This window comes from Pangasianodon hypophthalmus, chromosome 7 (genome assembly GCF_027358585.1).
Source record: "Pangasianodon hypophthalmus isolate fPanHyp1 chromosome 7, fPanHyp1.pri, whole genome shotgun sequence".
NCBI classification, from domain to species: domain Eukaryota; kingdom Metazoa; phylum Chordata; class Actinopteri; order Siluriformes; family Pangasiidae; genus Pangasianodon; species Pangasianodon hypophthalmus.
The window spans coordinates 13,127,872-13,152,136 of record NC_069716.1 but is presented as its reverse complement, the minus strand read 5'-3'; the positions used below and the strand labels follow the sequence as shown (position 1 = coordinate 13,152,136).

The 24,265-nt window shown below is 39.3% G+C and overlaps 1 protein-coding gene across 7 annotated transcripts in view; it reads right to left on the bottom strand.

The window, feature by feature from the left end:
* Nucleotides 1-24,265, bottom strand: part of diaph2 (diaphanous-related formin 2) — a 424,876-nt gene that overhangs the window by 355,105 nt on the left and 45,506 nt on the right. For 5 of the 7 annotated variants that reach the window (XM_053235484.1, XM_053235480.1, XM_053235485.1 and 2 more), the window contains one exon: nt 19,676-19,696. The exons of the other annotated variants lie outside the window; for them this stretch is intronic. In XM_053235484.1, coding sequence (XP_053091459.1) covers nt 19,676-19,696 — 21 coding nt within the window. The remainder of the gene's footprint in view (nt 1-19,675; nt 19,697-24,265) is intronic. 7 annotated transcript variants of the gene reach the window in all.

The window sequence follows — 24,265 nt, the reverse complement described above, 5'->3', positions numbered from 1 at the left end:
ATATGAATGAGAAGATGGCAAGCACTGAAGTAACCTAATAGGACTCTAGTATATGGACTATATATTGCTGCATAAACAGTCCTAGTAGTAATTATCACATTAATTACCACAAATTTGGTTTAATTCATCAATATGGCCTCAACCCTCACTGCAGATATGCTTGAGGTCTGAATACCAATGTGTGATTAATTTCAGTATTAAATACTCCCTAAGCATGCATAACTCAACTGTGAATATGGCCCATAATGATTCATTTCAAGTCGAACCAGCTGGTGACACAATAAAAACACTATGTCTATATATGCAATTGGACTACACCTCTGGTTCAAAGAACCAAAATGTCTCAGAGTGCATGGTCTCATAGCATAAGCATGCTCTGATCACACTAGTTGCATGTGGTGTGCAAAAAGAGTCTTCTGTTCTTCAGTGGTTTCAGTAGGGGGATCCAACAGACTTCAGCGGGAGCTAGATTATATGGGGCTCTGCAGAGAAAAACCAACTGGTTGAGTAATGCCTGATACTTACGAACCTACTGCTCAATAATTATTGATCCTCTGGCTGTTGTAGACAAACCAGTACCCACAGCAATAATAGAAGCATGTACAGAAAATGGACCCTGAAATTGATCATTCACAGCCTGTAGATCTACCCTACATCAGGCCTCAATGTCTGAGAATGAGACCAGCTCCCATATCCAAAAACCCTGAAGACTTGCATAAAGAGCCTCAATCAACAAAGAGTAAAGAGCCGGCTGGAGGGGCTAGACCAGCAGAGTGAGGACTAGGTTCTAGAGATTGGAGTGTTTTGTTGGTAATGGTCTGTAACAAGGTCAAATCTCCACTTGGGAGGATGGAAGATCCCTGAGTACAAGCAATGACAGAATGCAAGAAGCAAAGGAACACCACCAATCAAATCCCGGCACCACCAAGCTGCCCCTGTTTGGGCCTTGAGCAAAACCCCTAACACTCAACTGCTCAGTTGTATCCTGTCCCAATTATAAGTTGCTTTGGATAAAAGCATCAGACAAATAAGGTAAACGTAAAAATAAAATTGTAAATATTGCTGCCAAGGCCTAGGAGATGCAAGGAGACCTGAGGACAGCCTGCAAATTAAGAGGAACCATTATCATGTCAGTGATAGCCAGGCTCACGGACCTTTCATTCATTTATTTCAGTAATCACCTTATACTGGTTACAGTCACAGTGGATTCAGTGATGGGACACAAAATAATGGACACAAAATAAACTTAAGACTCCAAATTTACTTTACAAATGATTACTGCTTAATGTTGTGTCAGTGTCTGAGCCTGACACACTTCAACTGCGGTGCCTTCTTTTGCACATTGGACCTGCTTGATTCATCCTGATGCACCGGTCCTGCTCTGTTCTTCTTCCTTTATCATCTGGTGATATCTGCACTGCGACTCAATTTCTGCTTTAGGTTGAGAGAAACCTACAATACTCAAAGGATTTCTTTATGCAATTCTTTTCATATAATTAATAACCATGATCAGATCTCTTTAGCTGTGGCTCATTACCAGACATAGCTATAGAATAGAATAGAATAGAATCTGCCTTGGACTCACTACCAGCTACAACAGTAAACATGTAGTTGTAAGGATGTCATTAAAAAAAAAAAAAAAAAAAAAAAAAAAAAAAAAAAAAAAAAAAAAAAAAAAAAAAAGAGTAGTAAAGAGTAGATTCCAGTTGCAACAATTAACACGTGGCCATCTTAGCATTGGTGTAAAATACACTCAACCAGAAAAAACTGAATTTTTTTAATTAAAAAAAGGGTTTAACAGACCATTACCAAAGTAGAATGAAGATATGTATTTAGTCCTACACCCACTTAATGCGTACCTCTAGGCTACCTCTAAGTGGCAAAAGTGCGTACCTCTAAGTGGCAAAACAGAAAAGCATTTGCTTTATCATCAGGAGCTCATGAGTTCGAAACCTGACAAATCCACAGACTTCTGTGGATGGGAGTCAAGAGAATGAGAGATGTTGTACTCTCTCTCTCCTATCAATAAGAGGAACACCAGCCAATCATGTGTGTCAGTGAACTTATGCATACAGAATATGGCAGATAGTGCTTTCCTCAGTGTACGTTACACTGCCCTGTGATACTGCAGCTAGAAAAGATGCAGAGGCTGGGTTTATGTGTCTCGGATCATTTGCTTGCCCCGCCATGCTTGGCTGCTATTTCTTATGTGATCGGGGAGAGTTAGCTAGTGGGTGAGAATTGGTAAGACCAAATTGGGGAGAAAATGGGGAGAAAATCCAAAAAATATATTAAAAAGAATAATTCTTACTCCATTTAGATTGGTTACATGCAAGTTCATTTTCAAGAATGCAAATATAAAAATTATCATCTGATTATCATTATCTTCCATGCAATGCTTTTCCTATTTGTAGTAGCTCACTGGGTTTTCTGCCCTGGGAAACTTATGCCTACTTGCAAATGGAAATGAAAGTATATTCTACAGTGCAATCTGTGTTAGAGTTTGGGAGATGTATAAAACAAAATATCAGCTATTTTAAAGTCCATGAGGTCTATTTTATTGTCAATGAAAATCTTGCACCATCTCTTCTGACATGGCACCTAAGCGACACCAAAGACTCTCAAAGACCTGGCCCATTTGTCTGTTACTTCACTTTATCCACCCTGATATATCTGTGCCTCTTTCAAGGTCCTGTGTAAGAACTTGTGATGCGACAGTAATGCAGGCAGATATACCTTCGGCAATCTAGCCATAAACTGTTAAACTTGTTCCGTATCTGATGTGATTTTGCAGGCAAACAGCCAAGGCAAGGTTACAAATTGAAAAAAAGAGCTATTCCATGTTGTTTTGGTAATAAATGAATCAATAAATAAATTAAGCAGAGCTATCAACATATAGTTGTATTACTATACAACTATACTTTGATAGCTCTGCTTAATTAATCCTATTCTATTCCAAAAAAAAAAAAATTGCCTTCTTTTTTCTTGGTTGTCTTCCAAAACCCTGCCACAGTAACAGTCATATCACAGCCAGCCACGAACTCCATCTCCCAGTAGACACTGCGGCCTACAAACTTGGCCATTTTGGATTACAGTCCCCAGAACACACACATGCTCTCTTGCTCGCAATCACCCAGCTTCTTATTGAGCACATCTGAGCTAAAACAGTGAGACCCTCGTTCACAAACAAACTGTGATGTATACACTCAGTTTTGTCCCCGCACACCTGACGTTACCAAGCCATTGTCTGTTACTGATTCTCTGGTTTTTGACTCATTCTGTTTTTCCCAGGCCCTTGCTGGAACTACCCAAACCCACATACCGCCTGCACAAACCTGTCCACTTATGGCAGCACCGAAAAAGTTTGCAGGTGACATTAGCCAGTGTAAAGGCTTCAAGCTACAATGCTCCCTGTATTTTGCTAACTATGAGGGGATGTCAGAACTGAAGAAAATTTCCCATTTCATGGGACTATTCACCGGCAGAGTGTTTAAGTGGGCGGCTCCAGTCTGGGAGCAAGGCGGCAAATCCATGTCCATCTATGAGCGCTTCACTGAGAGTTTTTGACCATTTCATGGAGGGCAAGGAGACAGGCGAGCAGCTGCTAACCATCGCCCAAGGCTCACGCCGAGTAGCAGACTACAGCGGCGTTGAGAGTTCCGTTGCTTTTACTGCATTCAAGCTGACCATCTCATCAGGCAGTGTCCCCTCCAGGCCCGGACCAGCACTAGCATGAGCGGGAGCTCTGTCCCCACTCGCAAACGGTGAGTCAGACCCAGTTTTTGTCTCACCAACCTTTTATTTTACCTGTTGTAATAGAATACTCAGGCATGTATTATGTTCTGATAGCCCTAACTGACTCCAGTTCACCGGGGAACTTTAAGTCACTTTGAACTGCCTCAACATCCGGGAGGCGCTCCAACAAGGATACATCAGGCCATCCACGTCTCCCACAGTATGGGCCCCCCAGCAGTCCAGTGCCTTATCAATGACGTTTTGAGGAACATGTTGGGGAAATATGTTGTCATGTACATTGACAACATCCTGATTTACTCCCATTCCCTTGATGATCATGTCTGCCAGGTCGCGAGATGACTCCTGCAGCACCAGCTTTACGTCAAGGGGGAGAAGTGTGAATTTCACTGGCACACACTCTCATTCCTGGGTTACATTATCAGTCCAGATGGAGTCAGCATGGACTAGTCCAAGTTAACCACCGTTGACATCCTTCCAGCCCTTGATGTCCATGCTCCATGGAAACACGAAACGCCTGGCATGGTACCCAGCCGCTGAACATGCCCTAGTCCAGCTCAAAGCCACATTCACCATGGCCCCATTCTCAAGCAACGTGACCCGTCCAAGCCCTTCGTTGTGGACGCAGATTCCTCCGAAACAGAAGTTGGAGCTATCCTCTCACAGCAATTCAGGGATAACACCAAGCTCCATCCCGTCGCCAGCAGAATGAAACTAGGATATCGGCAACCGGGAGCTGCTGGCAGTCAGACTCGCCCTGACGGAATGGCAGCACTGGCTAGAGTGGACCGCCCATCCAGTTATAATTTTCACCTAGTACAAAAATCTTGAGTACCTATGCACAGCCAAACGGTTGAAACCTCGGCAAGCTCGCTGGTCTCTGTTCTTCTCCCGTTTCCAGTTTGCCCTGTCTTATTGCCCAGGTTCAAAGAACACCATAGCAGATGGTCTCTCCCCTGTCCACTCTACTAAACCCAGCGAGAGCAAGGAGGAGTTCATTCTTTCTCCATCCTGTGTCATGGCGACATAGACTGGGTACTGGATTGGGTTATCGCACACACGCCTCGGCAACAAGTTCCCCAACAAGCGCTTCGTCCCGGAGCAGTTACGAGCTGAGCTTATCTCCTGGGCACACACACGACTGTAACTACCGGCCACCCAGGCACCCCACACACTTACCATCTCCCACAGGAAAAGTACTGGTGGCCATGCATGTTCACAGACATGTACCATGCAGTGTTTTTATGCTCCATATGAGCCCAAACAAAATTACCCCAAACCCTACCAGCTGGTAAACAACTCCCTCTGCCCACGCCTCAATGGTCCTGGTTACACATCGCCATTGATTCCCTCATGGACCTGCCAGAATCTCAAGGCAGCAGAGACATCTTTGTGATTTTCCATCGCTTCTCCAAATCCCTCAGTCTGGTTCTGCTCCCCAACATTTCCTCCACTTTTGTCACAGCTGAACTGGTCTTTAATCATGTGTTCAGAAATTTTGGGATCCCGGAGGAAATTCTCTGTGACTGGGGCCCACAGTTCACAGTTCCCATATTTGATCGAGATATTTTGCGGACAAGTTGGGGTGGCAGTAAACCTAACCTCAGGCTACCACCCACAGGCCAACGGCTAAGCAGAGTGAGCGAACCAGATCAGCCAATTCCTCCGCATATTCTGCACAGCTAACCATGAAGATTGGTCACAGTTTCTGCCATGGGTGGAGTACACTCAAAACTCCCTATGCCACTCGGCCACCTGGCTCATCCCTTTCCAGTGTGTGCTAGGCCATCAGCCCCCCCTTGTTCCCATGGAACGCAAACCCCACCGACTTGCTGGCCATGGACAACTGCTTTCAGCAAAGTGAACAGGTCTGGAAGAATACACACCAGTGACTGTAGCGATCCGTGCGAACCTACAAAAGGAACGCTCAGGAGACTGCATCTGGCTCACCACCAGGGACCTGAGACAACCCTACTCCTGTAAAAAGCTCAGCCCCAGGTACAATGGTCATTCAAGATTCTAAAACAGACAAACAAAGTGACCTACAAGTTTGATTTACATCACAGTCGCATAGCCCCGTCCTTTCATGTCTCCCACCTTAAGCCAGATGTCCCTGTTCTCCTAGCTACTGACATCCCAGCCACTACACCTCCTGCTCCTCTGGACATTGAGGGCCAACCAGCCTACCTGGTAAAGTCTACCCTATTTCAGGGGTAAATGGATTCTTTTTGAGAACTTCTGACAAACCATGTTTTCCTCTCAGGTGAACACATCGCAAATACATGTTAGTATTTGCCGACTATATATACTGTCAAGGTCAAGTGGCTTTATTGTCATTTCAACAATATACAGCTAGTTAATGAAACAACGTTCTTCCAGGACCATGGTGCTAGATAAAACAAACAGACCTACAAGAGACTACACATTTTTACATAAAGTGCACATGCAAACGTGTAAACAGCACAAGATAGTACAATGACTACCAAAACAGGACAATAGGCAAAGTAAGATACAGTCAGGGAGGGCTTTTATCAAACTATAACGTATTTATTCATCAACACAGCTGTAACCTTGGTGAAAGAATTATCCCATCCATAAATAAGGTCCAGACATCACAATGATTCAATATACCATTACTGTCATTATTATTATTATTATTATTATTATTATTATATAACCAAATAACTGAAGGAAGCACACTACTATCAAACCCAATGGATTGAAGGTGTGGTTAAGCATCAAGAACAAGCAGTTGACAAGGCTTTAACCATGGGAACTGGCAAAACAACAGTTTCGCAAAAGTATAAGCAAACACAAAACTACTGCAGTAAGTACCCATAAAGTGTAACTGGCATTAATTAGCTAAACACTAACATACTTCTCGGTCTGTAAGATATTAGGAACACCAAGGCTTGCACATCATTAACCTCATTTAACCTTGTTTTTTTAAACATTTAAACAACTAACAAATGACATACCTATAATGCCACTTCTTTCTTCCCCCCTCTCTTTGCATGCATGTGTCCAACAGTGTTAAAAGAAATAAGAGACACTATATAAAACAATGGTATCCTGTCACACTCTTCTGCAAAGGCATTTTAGAACACATTGCCTTCATTGTCCTGTCAACTAATGTGTGAGGCTTTCTCATTATTTCAAAAAATTAATATCTGTGCTCAAAATAAACATGAACAATTCTCACCTTTAAAACATCTCTGTCAGCTATCTTCTTTGAGGTGTCCACAACACGTGCCAGTATGGCTCAATTTTAATTAAGAAACTAAGGGAAAGTGATTATCTTTGGAAGATCCATCCCCTAAATTTTCACTGCACAACAGATAGGTACAATTAAATGCAAAAGGCAAACAATAAAAAATAGGGACTGAAAGGTTATTCAATGCTTCTTCAAGCATTTATGACATAAATAATTACAGGCAACAAAGAACTACAATGAAACATTAATTACCATAAACCATTAATTATATTTAATAAAAGAAGTTAGATGAACAGTAAAACGCCACACCTAATTTTCTTATTTTTCAGTATCTCTCACACATTCAGGCTCTGTGAATATCACAGATGTTTGTTATAAATATTCTATGTAATGTCATCTCTTTCTACATATGCATGTGCCCAGTGTTTGAAAAAGAAAAAAAAACGGAAGAAAAAAGAAAAAAAAAGGGCACTATATAAGACAATGGTGTCCTGTGATACTCGTCAGCCGAGACATTTTATAAAACTTTGTATTCATTGTCCTTTGTATTCATTGTTCATTTGGCATACGCCCTTATCCAGAGCGACTTACAGAAGTCCTTTGAAATTTCTATAAATAAATACATCCTGATGCTAGTTCACTCGGTCCTGGATTAAGAATATTATCAGTCTAAAAAAACTCTACTGGGGAGTTAATAATGCATATGATGCATTCGTCCAAAAAACAAATCAAACTCATCAGCTCTAACCATGAATTATTACTACAGCTTCACCGTAGTGACTGGTAGCAACTTACAAACACCATGTTTTGGAGGATTTTTTTTCCCCACAATATTTAACAGCACTGCAGCCTTAAATAAAAACCAAAGGGAGATGAACTGCATAACTCTAAGGAGAATTTATACTCCTAAGTTCATTTATGCTGAATTCATAATGTTGTAATAATGTTGTAAAAAAGTAATGAAATAATTTCTGCTGTTTCCAATTTTGTTTTTTGTTCTACAGCAGTGCTGAGTTTGATGAGAATGATGCCAGCTACCAGAGAAAAATCACTTGTTATTCCTTGTGTAAAACGATTATCTAAGTCACCAAGTACAATTTGTTAACTAATAAACAAACAAACAATTAACAGCAATATTACTGCTATAGTACTGTAATAACAGGCAAAGCAGATGCAACTGCAGGTAATGCAGCTTTAATGAGAAAAGTCACCAAATCCAAAACGATGAGCAAGTTCAGGGTCAAAAACAGAGTGGAAATATGTTAATGCATTCATTTCAAATAGAGCTTCATCCTTTTGTTTACCTGGCTAATTTTAGTAACCATTTGACAGAGCCATGTGGAGAAAAAAATAAAATCATATGGTTGCACCAGATCAAGGGCAAGTTGGCAAGTAACACCTTGTCACCAACAGTTGATAAATAATTCAACAAATTCACCTTATATCATATCATGAGAAGAGAGGGGATAGCCAGAGAGGCACTACTACCTAAAGTACTTAAAGTGCTTTAGTAATACTATAGCAGTACTATCTAAGCATAGCATTGTTTATTTTCTATTGTGTTTTTTTGTTGTTGTGTTTATTTTCTGCAACCAATTTTACAACCAGCAGTACCGGCATAAATTATTTAGATGGCACCGCATAAAGTGCTCAGTAATAAAGCAACCCATCGATACAGGTTTAAGCCTGTTTGAAAAAGCATGAGTAATCCAGGGACTGTTTCTGTGTTAGGGTCTTTAGATTTGCCAGGGCCAGATTTGAGAGAAAATGGTTATCTGATTGCCATGGCAATAAAATAGTTTTTCCTTCTCCTCCCACATATTTTAAACAAAAGGCCTATCTTAATTTAAAGATATTTCCTGCCATCTGGTGGCCATCTTGAACATGGGATTTTATATTGTTGGCAAAACATTCAAAAGGTGCCAAAAGTTCTGTGACTGTGCATGAAATGACTGAGGACAAGTCATAGATTGAGACAGTGCAGTCAGGAATTAATAAAACCTAACCATTTTCCAGGATCAACTTTATCTGGCCCTCTCAAGAAAAATGTGAGAAAATAATGCATGATCTGTGACCCAGCTTTGATAAAACCACCAATTTATAGGTTTGGCCATTTAAGGAAACTGTTCATCTGATGAGCACATAATATTGGCAGCTAATGATGGAATGTTAGAGAGTATCTCATGACTTTATTCCTAAGAAATTCATTAAAATCAAACCACATCACCCCGTCGCTCTGTTTCTCTCTGACACACACACGCACAGATGCATGCACACACACAAAGACACACACACACATATGAGGCTGCATATATTAATGGACTAATACATTCACTAGCAACTGCTTTTAAACCGGAACTGGTTGTGGACTTCAGAGAGGACAACAGAGAACATACATACCTCTCACATTCAATGGGACACCAGGGGAGAGGGTAAGCCACTTCAGGTACCTCATTGTACATCAGCGAGGACGCATCATGAACTCTGCACACTCCAAATATAATATTGAAGGCGAGACAGCGTCTTTACAATCTACGCCAGTTGAGAAAGTAAAACATCTCCTCAGCTACCCAGAAGTCCTTGTACACCACCACTACAGAGTACATCCTTACTAGGAACATCACCATCTGGTACAGGAACTGCAGTGATGAGGACTGCAAAGCCCGGCTGAGCATGGTGAGTTCTGCTGAACAGATCACCAGGTGGTGCAGGACCAGAGCAGGAAAGATCTTCAAGTGTTCCACACACCCCATCTATGGACTGTTCCAATGGCTGCTGTCTGGAAAGTGCCTCTGCAACCACATGGCCAGGATGGAGAGACTAAGGAGGAGCTTCTTTCCCCAAGCCATCACAACCCTTAACTCATGACCACCAACACCCTCCAGCTCCTCTGCACATGACATTAACGTAGACACAGCCCCTGATCATGCATGTCACATATGGCACACCTGGCATACTTGCACATGCATAGGACACTTTAGTGTATATACACCGATCAGCCATAACATTATGACCACTTGCCTAATATTGTGTTGGTCCCCCTTTTGCTGCCAAAACAGCCCTGACCCGTCGAGGCATGGACTCCACTAGATCCCTGAAGGTGTGCTGTGGTATCTGGCACAAAGGCGCTAACAGCAGATCTTTTAAGTCCCGGCCTTCCACATGATGTAAAAGAAAATGTGATTTATCGGACCAGGCCACCTTCTTCCATTGCTCCATGGTCCAGTTCTGATGTTCACCTGTCCATTGTAGGCACTTTTGGCAGTGGACAGAGGTCAGCATGGGCACTCTGACTGGTCTGTGGCTACACAGCCCCATATGCAGCAAGCTGCGATGCACTGTGTGTTCTGACACCTTTCTATCATAGCCAGAATTAACTTTTCAGCAATTTGTGCTACAACAGCTCTTCTGTGGAATCAGACCAGACGGACTAGCCTTCACTCCCCACGCGCATCAGTGAGCCTTGGGCGCTGTAACCCTGTCACTAGTTCACTGGTTGTCCTTCCTTGGACCACTTTTGGTAGGTACTAACCACTGCATAACGGGAACACCTGTACATCAGCACATTCATGCAGTTACCTAATCGGCCAATCATGTAGCAGCAGTACAATGCAAAAATCATGCAGATACAATTCAAGAGCTTCAGTTCATTTTCACATCAAACATCAGAATCAAGAAAAAGTGTGATCTCTGTGACTTTGATTATGGCATGGATATTGGTACCAGAAGGGCTGGTCTGAGTATTTCAGAAACTGCTGATCTCCTGGGAATTTCACATACAACAGTCTCTAGAGATTACACAGAATGGTGCAAATAATAAAAAACATTGAGTGAGTGACAGTTCTGGGGGTGGAAACACCTTGTTGATAAGAGAGGCCAGAGGAAAATGGCCAGAATATGGTTCGAGCTGGCAGGAAGGATATAGCAACTCATATAATCACCCTTTACAACCTTGGTGAGCAGAAAAGCACCTCAGCATGAACAAAACATTAAATCTTGAGGTGGATGGGCTTCAACAGAAGAAAACCACACTGGGTTCCACTCCTGTCAGCCAAGAACAGGAATCTGAGGCTATCATGTGCACAGACTCCCCCAAACTGGACAGTTGAAGATTAGAAGAAAAAAAAAAAAAAAAAAAACACCTGGTCACCAGACTTCAGCTGTCCACTTTCACTGGTCATTATCCATCTGCATGATTTTATGCATTGTCCTGCTGCCACATGATTGGCTGATTGCATAACTACATGAATGTGCAGGTGTACAGGTGCTCCTAATCGAGTGTCCAGTGAGTGTATGTACCTACATATACAAATAGAGATACATACATACATACATACATACTCATATGTTTATTTTTTTTCTATGCTCTGCCTTACCCCTTTACCCATTGTTATATTGTCTGTATAGTCTATTAATTGTTCTTGCTATGCAGTCTTTGGAGTTGCTGCATCTCATTATACTGCAACTTTGTACCTGCTTTGTCCAGAGTGTCCATGGGAGTGTCCATGGGAGCAGACAGGCACTTACAAATGTAGCATACTCACAGCTCTACTTTGCTAGTCTCATTGCACAAAAACAGTGACACTCTCCCTCTCACCATATCCCAAGTACTGACAAAGACAGTTACGTAAATAATCCCTCAAAAATCTATAGGGATTGCATGGAAGGTAAAGACTGAGCATTTAAACAGTAGATTTTTACTGACACATGAAAAGTCTACACAACAAAGACAAGCTTACAAGAAAACAAGCAAAATGTAAGCATTCAGAATCAACCCAAAGGAGAGATGACAATGACTTTTATACTACAGCACTGTTGAATACTCAAATCTAGTCAAATGGTATCGATTAATATCATCATCAATTTCTAACAGCAGCTCTGACAGTAGTGCTGGCTGTAAATTTAAATCACAAGTTCATAATCATGCACTCATTCTAATACAGTATCATTTCTATAGTAATATCTTATTCACAAGAGCTTGTATTTCGAACACTTGAAATAATCTTAGGCTAATAATAAATGGATAAAAAACACATTATTTAACAAAAACATAATTGTTGATGGGATGAAGTTTTCTTTATTTAACATTTTTTCCATAAATGTTTTATTTAATATTTATGGAAGGAGTCTCAGGAGTTGCTGCTTTATAACAGCCAGTAAGTTTTCCATGGGCCAGAGGACTTTGCATGACGAGCTGTGTGGTGGTGTTTTTTTTTTGTTTGTTTGTTTTTTCCAAGACAAAAAAGAGAGAGGCTGGCAAGGGAACGACTGTTTACAGTTGTTATAACCTAAGTGAAAACATGAACTAACTTGTTTCATGGCTGTTCCATAACAACAAATGTAATGTATAAATTGTTAAATAAGTATTCATTACTAAATTAAAAAACTGTAATGTATAAGAAGGAACAAAACACTTTGAGGCATGTGGTTATACCAGCATAAACCACTTCATAATGATAACCCTGATTTTCATTAGGTGATGCCACATGACCCTGTCATGAATCATTTTCCTACAACAGCATGCTCTGTTTTGTTTTTTTTCCTTACATAATGAAGGGTCAACACATACAGTAAACTCAACCCTCAGCCCTGACAAAAGTCATTTTGCCTAATTCCCCAAACCAAAACACAAATTATTACTACACATGGATAAAAGGGATAAATTGGCTACAGATATGGAATATGAAGAGAATGATCTAGTACTTGACAAAATACTGCAGTAGTCATTACAAGTTTTTACAAGGTAAACTCCTGAATAAACTTTACTGTCTGACTCGTACAGATTTAAACATTCACATGTGCAAAATCAGTACACTGTATGGAAAAGGTACAGTCAACTTTAAATACCCTGCAGCTTTAAAAAAAAAAAAAAAAAAAAAAAAAAAGAAAAAGAAAAAGAAAAAGAAAAAAAAAAAGAAAAATTGTGTTTTTCCAACTGCTATGTCCTTCTCCTACTAAATGGTATATAAAAAGATATAATGAATTATTGAAACGTAGTCCTGCCAGACTGTTAACGTGTTCATAAATTAAAACTAAAATTCAACTGACAAAAAAAAAAAAAAAAGAAATGTACAAAATGCTATTAAAAACATAGTCTTTCTGTGTCAGACACACCATTCTAAAAACCTTTTTCAAAGTTAACATCCTTGGTATTAATTAAATGTAAAATGTGCAGAGGTTCAATGAGCACTAGATATTAATATATTTTACAGAGACAGCCTTGTAAAACTCCAAGGACAGATAGCAGATAAAGTGTTCACTGGCCCATTTAATCCCATGAGTTACTACTGTGCTTAATGGTCAAATATGGTAACTGCAACAAGTGCTCAGATGCAGTATATTCATTGTCTCATGCTGGCTCTGAATGTTTTGTTTATGAGTGGGTGGGAGTGGGGAAGTTGGTACATCAGACAGGATAGTTAATGATATAACTTTTTCTGTGTTCATTTTGTACACTGTGACACAATGGCAAAAGGAAATATACCTGAAGTATGCTGTAAAAAATCCATTTGAACATCTCATATTGCAGGATAAATTCATTAGTATGGACCTGACAGGCCGGACACCACTGTAACACAACAAACTAAGGACATAGGGAAAACGTCTTTTCATCATAGGCTGATGACTCCATGGATATTTCAACACACTTGAAGCTTGTTTTCAGTTTGTTGTTGTATTACATAATTCAATTACAGCTAATACTGTTCAGGAGAGAGTTTTTGCTATTGCTAGTGGTACAAGTGCAGAATCTACCTCTAGTGTTGTTTTGGAAGAGCTGAATGTGTTTTGTTTTCTGGATGGGAATAGACTAGTAGCACAGACATTAAGTGGGGCTACTGATGATATTGACTGCTGCATCACTAAATTTAACTGATACTCATAAGAGTATACAAACTGTGTATAGAGTATAAATCTTGAATGTTCCTCCTACCACCACCAGTTGGACCTTGTATTATATTAATAATACAAGGTCCAACTGGTGGTGGTAGGAGGAACATTCAAGATTGGCGGAGGTGGAGGCAGGTGGAGGCAGGCAGACCTGGCAGGTGGAGGCAGACAGACCTGGCAGAGAATTGCTAATAAGGTGTGTGACACCATAATTACTAACACAAATGATTGTCTTTATGGTTTGTCTTTACTGGATATCTGGCTGTCATCGCATTATTTGACAGTCAGCAATTGTATGAATTCTCTTTAAAAAAAAAAATTAAAAAAAATAAATTCCCCACAGAAGACTTACAAAGGGTAGTCAGTGCCTATCCAATTATTAAGAAGACCTGCATACAAATCAAAATTAGTGTAATTTATTAGAACCCTGAGTTTAGGTGATGCAAATTAGCAATGACGTTCAGATATTTATTAATAAACAACAACATGAAAGAAGTGTTTGTTGAGACACTGAAATTGCTTCGGATTGTAGTACCCATGATGACTGCAGAGTCTGAGCAATGTTTTTCCACTTTCAAATCTATAAAACCTTTTTTTTTTTTCAGAATTATATAGTCACAGGATATGACAAGTGAGGGATGCATGATAATCCTGATTTCAATAAAGCTGTAATCGAAACATTTGCACTGAAAATCTTTTTTTTTTTTTTTTCAAATTAAAGAGTGAGGTAGCAGTGTTATGTCAGAAATGTTCAGTTTGATCAACTAAGGGAATTAGTTGTTTTGTTTGACTTTTTGTTAGGCTATTTGTCTGTGCTAGAGCACTGGCTTTTAGCCCAGACTACATCTTTCTGTTCCATTTGTTGGTGTACAGTTAGTTTGTTCATGTTCATTCAAGTTCATTCAAGTCTGTTCAACTCTCAAATGCTTATTAATGGGTTATTTTTCAGTAAACTAAAAATTCACTATATGATAGCCTATAGCAAATCAAGTCCTGCCCCACCAAAATCTATGATCATGAGCAGCTGCTAAACTGCTCATAATCTAAGCCATTTGTATCACACAGACATTTTTGCTCATGGACCTGCAAAGCTTTTGTGAGTTTTTGCTGAGAAACTCATAACATGCTGTTGGCTTTTGAAAACTGTCAGCAATGATGCCCGTCTATGAACACCAGGATACAGACACACAAGTGCAAACAAACATGACACAAACATTGATCTATACAATAGTGTTCGTTAGAAAAACAAATATCCAGGTGTGGGGGCGGAACTAATGGCTACTGAGTAGAAGTGTCCGCCACAGCTCCTGCAAAGTTCTAATAATTTTATATATCAGTAAGCCTCAATTTTATTTGGTCAAACAACACATGCTAAATAACCAATAATTATTTCTACCATGTCACAAACGTTTTCAAGGGAACAGAGAGAGGGTACGTTGAAGGATACCACTTCAAACTCCATGGCTAACTCTGAAGTGGATGCTAACGCTAAAGGAATGGACACGCTAGAGAAAGCTATATGGGTTATACAATCCCTGGCTGATTAATTTCAGGAGGAAAACCGGGTGTCTATTGCTTCTCTACACTCAACACTGAGTAAGTACAGCCAGAGAATCCCTGATGTGGACAACAGACTGAATGAATTCAACAAGAGTATGAACAGTTTAGAAACATCCTTTATGCTGCTGGCTAAAGAGAACTCTGAAAGAGAAAGTGATGTACTTGGAGAGCTATACCAGAAGACAGAACATTCACATTGTGGGCAAAAAGAAAGCGAAAGAAAGAGATTAAGGTTTAAGTTTTTCCTTGCAAGCTCTCTACTTGCTGCATTCCCTATTTAATGCCAATCAGATGAATGGAAAATATGAATGAAAATATGTTTTTTCAGAAAATTGAAGATGGCAGAAAATATTTCAGCCAAAAATAATTAAACCATATGTGAAAAAATGCAGTAGGACTCAGCAATTCTTCCGAAATGACATGTTTTACTATATCCTGTACAGTTATGGAGATATAAAACAAAAGAATAATTCATTTACTACAGCGCTGCCTTCAGGAGGGTATGGGCCATTTCATACAGTCTGAGTAGGGGATCAGATTTGGGATGAAACTACCAAATTTGGTGATGATAACTCAATTATAACTCTCTTATGGCTGTTTAAGTAAGTAAGCTCTGCCATGCAATGATCGATTGGCATGACAGCCATGTTGTTCACAAATCTCAACACGTTTGATAATTATTGCACCTCAGACTTTGCAAATCCTATAAGTTGTTCTCAAAAGTATGTTTTGCATATTAAGCAAATTATGATAAATTTGAGTGGGTAGAGTGAGCTAAATGGCCCAAAAGGCACATTTTTAGGGCATAAGGAAAGAAAGGATGAGCAAAAAAAAAAAAAATAAAGTTTCACTGTACACCTTATTTTACAAGAGAAATATTTGTTTCTAAGCATAAAAACATGAACAGCAACCCCCACAGACCAAGTTAAGTGAGACTGCATCATTTACATCAGGTCCTGAGAGGGGGACTGAACTTTCAAATTTTGTGACAATAGCACAGTGTTTACCCCATCAAATGCCTGCTGAAAGCTAACTGACCATGGTGGCCATATTTTATTTATTTATTTATTTTTTAAGTGATCTTCAAAACTTCACTTACAGATAAGCTTAGAGATGAGCAGTTTGACACCAAACTAGGACAAGTTTTCAAACGTAGGTTTTGCATATTATGCAAATTAACTAAAAATCATTATTAAAATGATTTTGTTGGGGAGAACCTAAGGAATAAGCAGCAAAAAGAATTTTCAGTGTAGGACTTACAGTTTCCGAGATATGAGTCAAAACATAAAACACTCCACTGTAGTGCCACCTTTAGGCCGATTGTGTCGATCTCTATCGCTTGAGTAGCGGGACGAACTAATACTGACTGACCATGATTCATGTTTGTAGGACCTCCTGATCAGTTTTACCAGAGAAGAAGAAGAAGAATCTGAAAGAAAGCACTTCATGGTTAGACCTTGCAAATCCTTTGCAGTCAATGACTGCCTGAAGTCTGGAATCCATAGACATCAAAAGATGCTAGGTTTCTTTCCAACTGATGCTCTGCCAGGCCTTTACTGAGCTGTCTTCAGTTCCTGCTTGCTTTTGAGGTGTTTTGCCTTCAGTTTTGCCTTAAAAATTCAAGCAGCAAATAAAATGCATGCACAATTGGACTGAGGTCAGGTGATTGACTTGGTCATTGCAGAACAATCCACTTCGTTGCCTTAAAAAAAAAGCATTTGGCTAAATTTGAGCAGATCATATCCCTATATAACTCCAGAATTCATCCTCCTTCTTTCGTCAGCAGTCATATCAATATGAATATGCAGGGTGGTGTTTATGCTTATAATATGTTAAATCAAATATTTATATATTGATAAAACCAAGCTTTTTGACTAGGTTTGGCAAGGGGTTAAAAGCAGTCAAATAATAAATTTCTATCTTAAATGCATATATTTGAATAATTAACCACGTACAATTAGGCCTTTCAAAGTTTCAAAAAACAAACAAACAAAAAAATCCCAAAGTAAATTTGGGTTTTTTTGGGGTAAATGAGCATCTTCAGGAAAAAGAGTAAAAACAGTAGAAAAACTATTTCCCAGGTAGCTTTACTACATGCATGTTTTAAACTTCAAATGTGTTCCAATATGTCAGTGCAACCTTGTATGCTCAAGAAGAAAAAAAAAAGATGTCACAAGATGTCAGTCTCTCTTTCATTGCTCCTGAGCTATCAGTAGCATTGTCACAGCAAGACGGCTTTCTCAAATGCAAATTTGCTGGTCCGCCATCTTTCACTTGGTTGCAATCACACAGAACACAATCTTTAAAAAAAAAAAAAAAAAAAAAAAAAAAAAAAACAGTCTATGTAATGCAAAACTTTGGTTACCACCACTCTAACCAGTCACAAAATCATAACAATATTACCGCTTTCAGATTTACGCGTTTTTATAAAACAACGCTGTGAACAGCGCTACTTGCAAAAGCACCATTCTCGTATACACACTAGCCAGCACAAGAGCAACAAGAGCTAATCTCCATAAATCCACACGCAGTTCTTACTGCACACAGTTGCTAATAGTTTGTTCACCCCATATTTCTCAGGTTCAGCATCTTATGAAATAAAGAAACAACATTGTAAAATAAGGCTAGCTAGCATGCTGCTTGCATTCCCTATGCATGCAGTATGAAATGCTAATTGTTAGCTTAGCTAAGCTCAGGGGCTAAATACTAGGTTAAATGCTAATTATACTCTGTTTTTTCTTCATGGAAACAATACTCACACCCGTTTATACTCTAGCAAATATAATACATCCTTCTCCTTTTCTAAGTGCTTAACAATTTCTGCAGTTTTAGATAAAAAGCAAGATATATAGATCATATCACGATCATAAAGCAAACCAACTTCATAGGACGTTTGAGAATTCACCAATGTTACTGCTTCCCTAGTGTTGAGGTTAAACACTTGCCAATATTAAGTGCTAGATAAATGCTCCTCTACAACTTTTAACTTTCACACTATTAATCTGAGCTCCTGAGGTGCCATGGGCAATTAAGTCATGGAGCTGAATCTGAATGATTATAAATGGCTGAGTCATTATGCACAAAAAAAGATATGGGCAAAGCTAGGCTACTGAATTTAACCCCATACATGCCTGATTAAATTTGGATGGGTTACAAATAAACAAGAGAAATGAAGAAAAAAAATGCTGTAATTCCTACACCATTTACCTGATATGGAAGTACATTCCTTCCGATCAACGCTGAAACTTTGCACTTGGAGCTCTTATTCAGTATTTAATTTAAGCTCCAATATACTGTTTTAGACTGCTAAAATAAGAGTAACATATTAATATAAGAAATATTCATGGACCTGACTGTATTTACAAAGAGGGTGTCAATGACTCTGTGTATGGTGACCTGTGATGGACTGGTATCTCATCTAGGGTGTATTCCTACCTTGCACGCAGTGTTCCTGGGATAGGATTGGGATCCACTGCCACCCAAACCAGGATAAAATGGTTAGTGAAGATGAATGAATAATGCATAATTATGTGTGTGCAATTATGGGTGGAACAAATGACAATTAGATGAGCAATGGAACATTACAGCAACAATAGTACTATGGGCGCAATGTGGATTGAACAAAGATACACTATATGGTCAAAAGTATGTGGACACCTCTCCTAATTATTGACGTTAAGTGTTTCAGCTACACCCCTTGCTAACAGGTGCATAAAATCAAGCACATAGGCATGCAATCACCACAGACAAACACTGACAAGAGAATGGATTGTGCTGAAGAGTTTTAAACGTGGCACTGTAATAGGATGTCCCCTTTGCCACATCAGCTTGTGAAATTTCTTCCCTGCTCGATCTGCCCCAGTCAACTGCAAGTGTTATTTGGAATGGGATGTCCAACAAGCTCATGTATGTGTGATGGTCAAGTGTCCACATACTTTTGGCCATACAGTTTATGAAAATATATATTTTATTTAATTTTGAAAACTGAACGTATATATACATTCATACACTGAATATATATTCAAAAAATTATTGCCTAAAATAATGCTCATAGACTGTTTAAAGAAAAGAGAAATGTTTGATTCTGAAAGTGAAAGGATTTACATGCAGTAATTACATTCTTACAGCTACATTGATAATGAAATATGCGCAATGTCCTTGCACTGTAAAATATCCATAATTGTAGTAATTTGTCTCAAGAAGAGGGGAGCACAAGAGAAGAAGGATGAATTGAAAGCAAGTAAATATTTTGGTACTTACCGCAACTTTGCTCCCAGTTATCTGCATGCAGCGGTCAGCAAAGGGAGTTAATGTGCAAAGAAAACAGCAAACACAAAGAGCACATCATGAGTAGGCCAGAGTAGCATTTCTACTAATCAGCTGTAGTAGTGCACTAAGTAGTCGTGCACTATACTGAGCGACAAAATGATTCCAACACACTCTGTAACCAAGGTTATGCACAAAAGAAAAGGATGTTGTCTAAGAAAAAAAAGGAAAGAAGGTGCGTCCAGAAAACTTTCACCCAAACATTTTAGCCTGTAGCCTTTTGTAGGACTACAACATGTCAGAAGCAGACACAAAATTTCTTCCTTATTAGTGCTATATAGTGTGCATACACATATATATACATACATACACACACATGCACACACACACACACACACACACACACACACACACCGATCAGCCATAACATTAAAACCACCTGCTTAATATTGTGTAGGTCCCCCCCGTGCCACTAAAAAACAACTCCACAAGGCCTTTAATGCTGTACTGTGGTATCTGGTGCCAAGACATTAGCAGAGGATCCTTTAAATCCCGTGAGTTGTGAGGTGGGGCCTCCGTGGATCAGACTTGTTTGTCCAGCACATCCCACAGATGCTCACTCAGATTGAAATCTGGGGAATTTGGAGGCCAAGTCAACACCTTGAACTCTGTCACCGTAGCAGCAGGATCATGGTCGAGCGTCAGCTGTGGATGGAGAGGAGGCAGTTCAAACTGGCAGGTAACGTGTGATGATTCTCACCTGTGTCCCGGTAGTCTACTTACTGGTGTCTCTGTGTGCTTTCAAGGTCTGCTGTAATGCGAGAGAATGGCATAGTTGGCGAAGTATGCTACATGCACCCACACACACAGGCTGCAGAGCATGAATCTGAGCAGTGAACTTGGCAGAGTGAAAATCGTAAGTCCGTGACAGACCCTCTTTTGTTGAATTGACCTTGTTTTGTTGAGTTTGGAAAGTGCTTTGAAAAGCACAGTCTAAATAAACGCGAGCCTGGAGCTCAGCTAAGGTCACGCCTGCCTCCCTCAGACTTCCATCACCCTCTCTCACACCGGGGTTCTACAGTCATGTTCCTCAAACCAATCCTGAACAATTTTTGCATTTGTGTGGGCGGGGCACATTATCCTGCTCAAAGAGGCCACTGCCATTAAGGTATATTGTTGCCATGAAGGGGTGTACTTGGTCTGCAGCAATGTTTAGCTAGGTGGTACATGTCAAAGTAACATCCACATGAATGCCAGGACACAAGATTTCCCAGCAGAACTTTGCCCAGAGCATCACACTGCCTCCGCCAGCTTGCTTTCTTCCCATAGTGCGTGCTGGTGCCATCTCTTCCCCAGATAAGCAACGCACACGCACCCAGCCGTCCACATGATGTAAAAGAAAACGCGATTCCAGGCCACCTTCTTCCCTTGCTCCATGGTCCAGTTCTGATGCTCACGTGCCCATTTGTAGGCACTTTCGGGGTTGGACAGGGGTCAGCATGGGCACTCTGACAGGTCTGCGGCTACGCAGCCCCATATGCAGCAAGCTGAGACATGCTGGTGTTCCAACACCTTTCTGTCACAGCCAGAATTAACTTTTTCAGCAATTTGAGCTACAGTAGCTCTTCTGTGGGATTGGACCAGACGGGCTAGCCTTCGCTCCCCACACACATCAATGAGTCTTGGGTGCCCATGACAATGTCGCCGATTCACCAGTTGTCCTTCCTTGGACCACTTTTTTTTTAGGTAATAACCACAGCATACTGGGAATACCCCACAAGACCTGACGTTTTGGAGATGCTCTGACCCAGTCGTCTAACAATCACAATTTGGCGCAAATCGAAGTCGCTCAGATCCTTACACTTGCCCATTTTTGCCCATTAGTCATTCTACGAGAACTGACTGTTCACTTGCTGCCTAATATATCCAACCCCTTTTCAGGTACCACTGTATCGAGATAATGTTATTCATGTCACCTGTCAGTGGTTTTACTGTTATATCGGTGTATATTTATTTATTTTATGGAAGAATTATTTTTTGTTGTTTGCTATTGTTTAGTTGATGAGAAAATGTGTGAGAAAATGTGTGAAACAGAGTGACTTATAGAAGTCAATGGCAGGATCTGCATGCCATTTTCAAGAAAACAAACTAAACCTAAATTATATAAACAAAACAATAAATTAACTAATTAATTAATTTTAAAACAAACTTAATATATTCAGAATCCACAGCCTCTTACAGCAGTTTTGAAACAAGACAATGTTTTCAAAGCCTTTTTACTACCACCAGTTTCTCATTTATACCCAACCAATACACTTCTCTCTACTTGGATTTACATTTATGAGGCCTGATTTTGGGTGTCTTTTTAGCAGTGCAGGATTGACAAGCATGCTTATGTCATATAAACCAGTACAAAAAATGTGTTTTGACAGTGTGGGAATGAATAAACCCCATTCCTGACATAAGTAAGTGTCATGGTGCATCATCCAATGCCAGCCCTCTACCTTCTTTGTAAAATACAGTAATAAAGTTACATTACTTTTGTTTAAAGTAAGAATTGACCAAACAAGGAGATAATTCAGCTTAAGATCATGCTTTTATTACATTTTAATTAAATTTGCTGCAGTTCCGCTTTAAAGGATATTTTGAAGTTGTGGTGTGAAAGTCGCAGTTTGGTAATAGTAGCCCATACAAACCAAAGCATCAGTTCAACATTTTTTTTTAGAATAGAATTTTTTTATTCATGAACAAAACACTAGCTGATTATATCTTTTGACAGATTTTAATCAGCTGTAATTCATGTCACATTTCAAGAGAAAAAAACTAACATGCAAGTGACTTATTTGTCCTACTTTCATGTATGTGTCCACCACTACAATCTACAGTCCCCTCTGAAGGTTTTGGAGATCAAAAGATGAACATGAGACGATAGATCAGAATTTCAGCTTTCATTTCCTGATATTTACAGCGAGATGTGTTGAACAATTTAAAACATAGCATCTTTTGTTTAAACCCTGGGTTTGGAAAGCTATTAGTCTCAGCAGCAGTGTTTGCATTCTAGGCATTTCCACACATAGACAGGCTATGGAATTTTCTTGTTTGTTCACCAACATATAGTTATAAAATAACCTATAATTATAAAATAATAAAATAACCTATAATTATTTACGAGAGTTTATCATCATCAAACAATACAAATGAAAAAATTAATTTTGAATGCGGAAATGTGAACACCTTATGTTGGGGCCTCTGGAATATTGGAAGACATTTTATAATTGCCTGGTGGTGCACCAGAAAGGCTGACTCCGAGCAAAGCATGTAAATTAGCCACTTAACAATACTGTTCCCCAATATTCAGGATAAGAAGAAACTGCAGTGGTCTGTAAATTATTAACAAAAGTAGTAAACTGGAACACTCACGCTGGTCCGCCTGTGCAGTAATAAACCCAAATAAGACAGAAGTGTTTTAGGCAATTTTTCTTACATGGAGTTGATCTGTCACATAATCCTGGCCTCTAAACACTCACTAAATTATACTTCTGGTATCACCACCAGCAAGGGAACCTCCTTCACCACCAGAGGACCTCTTAAATACACAGAAAGCTGACCCACAGCAGCCAAAGATGGCCATCATGCTAGAGATTTACCACATACCAATCTAATTGGATACAAAAAAAAAAGCTAGAATGCAACGAAAATTAGCACCACCACCATGAGAAAAAGGTGAAAAAGCTTTGTGCCCAAGGCAAAATTTCATAAAACTTCATTTGGATAACCCACTTTAGATCCTCCACAATCAGAAAACCATTTAGAGCAGGGGTTCCCAGATTTTATGGGCAAATGACCCTAAATAGACATTATGAAGTTTGAGACCCCAAGCCTTCACCACCCTACACTGTTTAAATTCCAGAGTGATAATTTAGGACCTCAATAACATTTGAACATTTTATTATGTAAGTAACATACACCAATCAGCTACAACATTAAAACCACTCACAGGTGACATGAATATTAGGGATAAATTCACATATTTACAATTTATTTTGGTTTAATTTAATTTGAATCTATTTATTTCTTCAAAGCTGCTTTGTGACAATGTCCATTCTTAAAAGCGCTATACAAATAAAATTTAATTGAACTGAACTGAATTGATTTTTATGTACATTAAACACACTGACAGGCTCTGTCTCATAAAAATAAGAACTTTTGGCCATGATTGAGTTTATTGCCATGGGCTGCATCTCAAATAAAAATTCTAACCTTACATTCAAAAGTATTTTATTACTCATCTAGACAATCCAGAAGACTGGTATTCAAAACAGTGCCTATAATAGGAAAACTGATTAATTTTAGCTAATAACGTTCTGAAATTGTGATTGTGAAACGTTCAGAAGTATGTGATTTGAGACACAAAGCTAGTTTGTTTAGTAAAGGCAACCAGACGGGGTTGAATTCCTATGCTAGTTCAGCATGTCGAGACAGCAAAAAAGACTAATAATGTCCAATATTAATATAAATTTTAGCACAAAATATTATACAAAATATATTCTAAATATTAGCACACAAAATTCATCTTTGATCTTA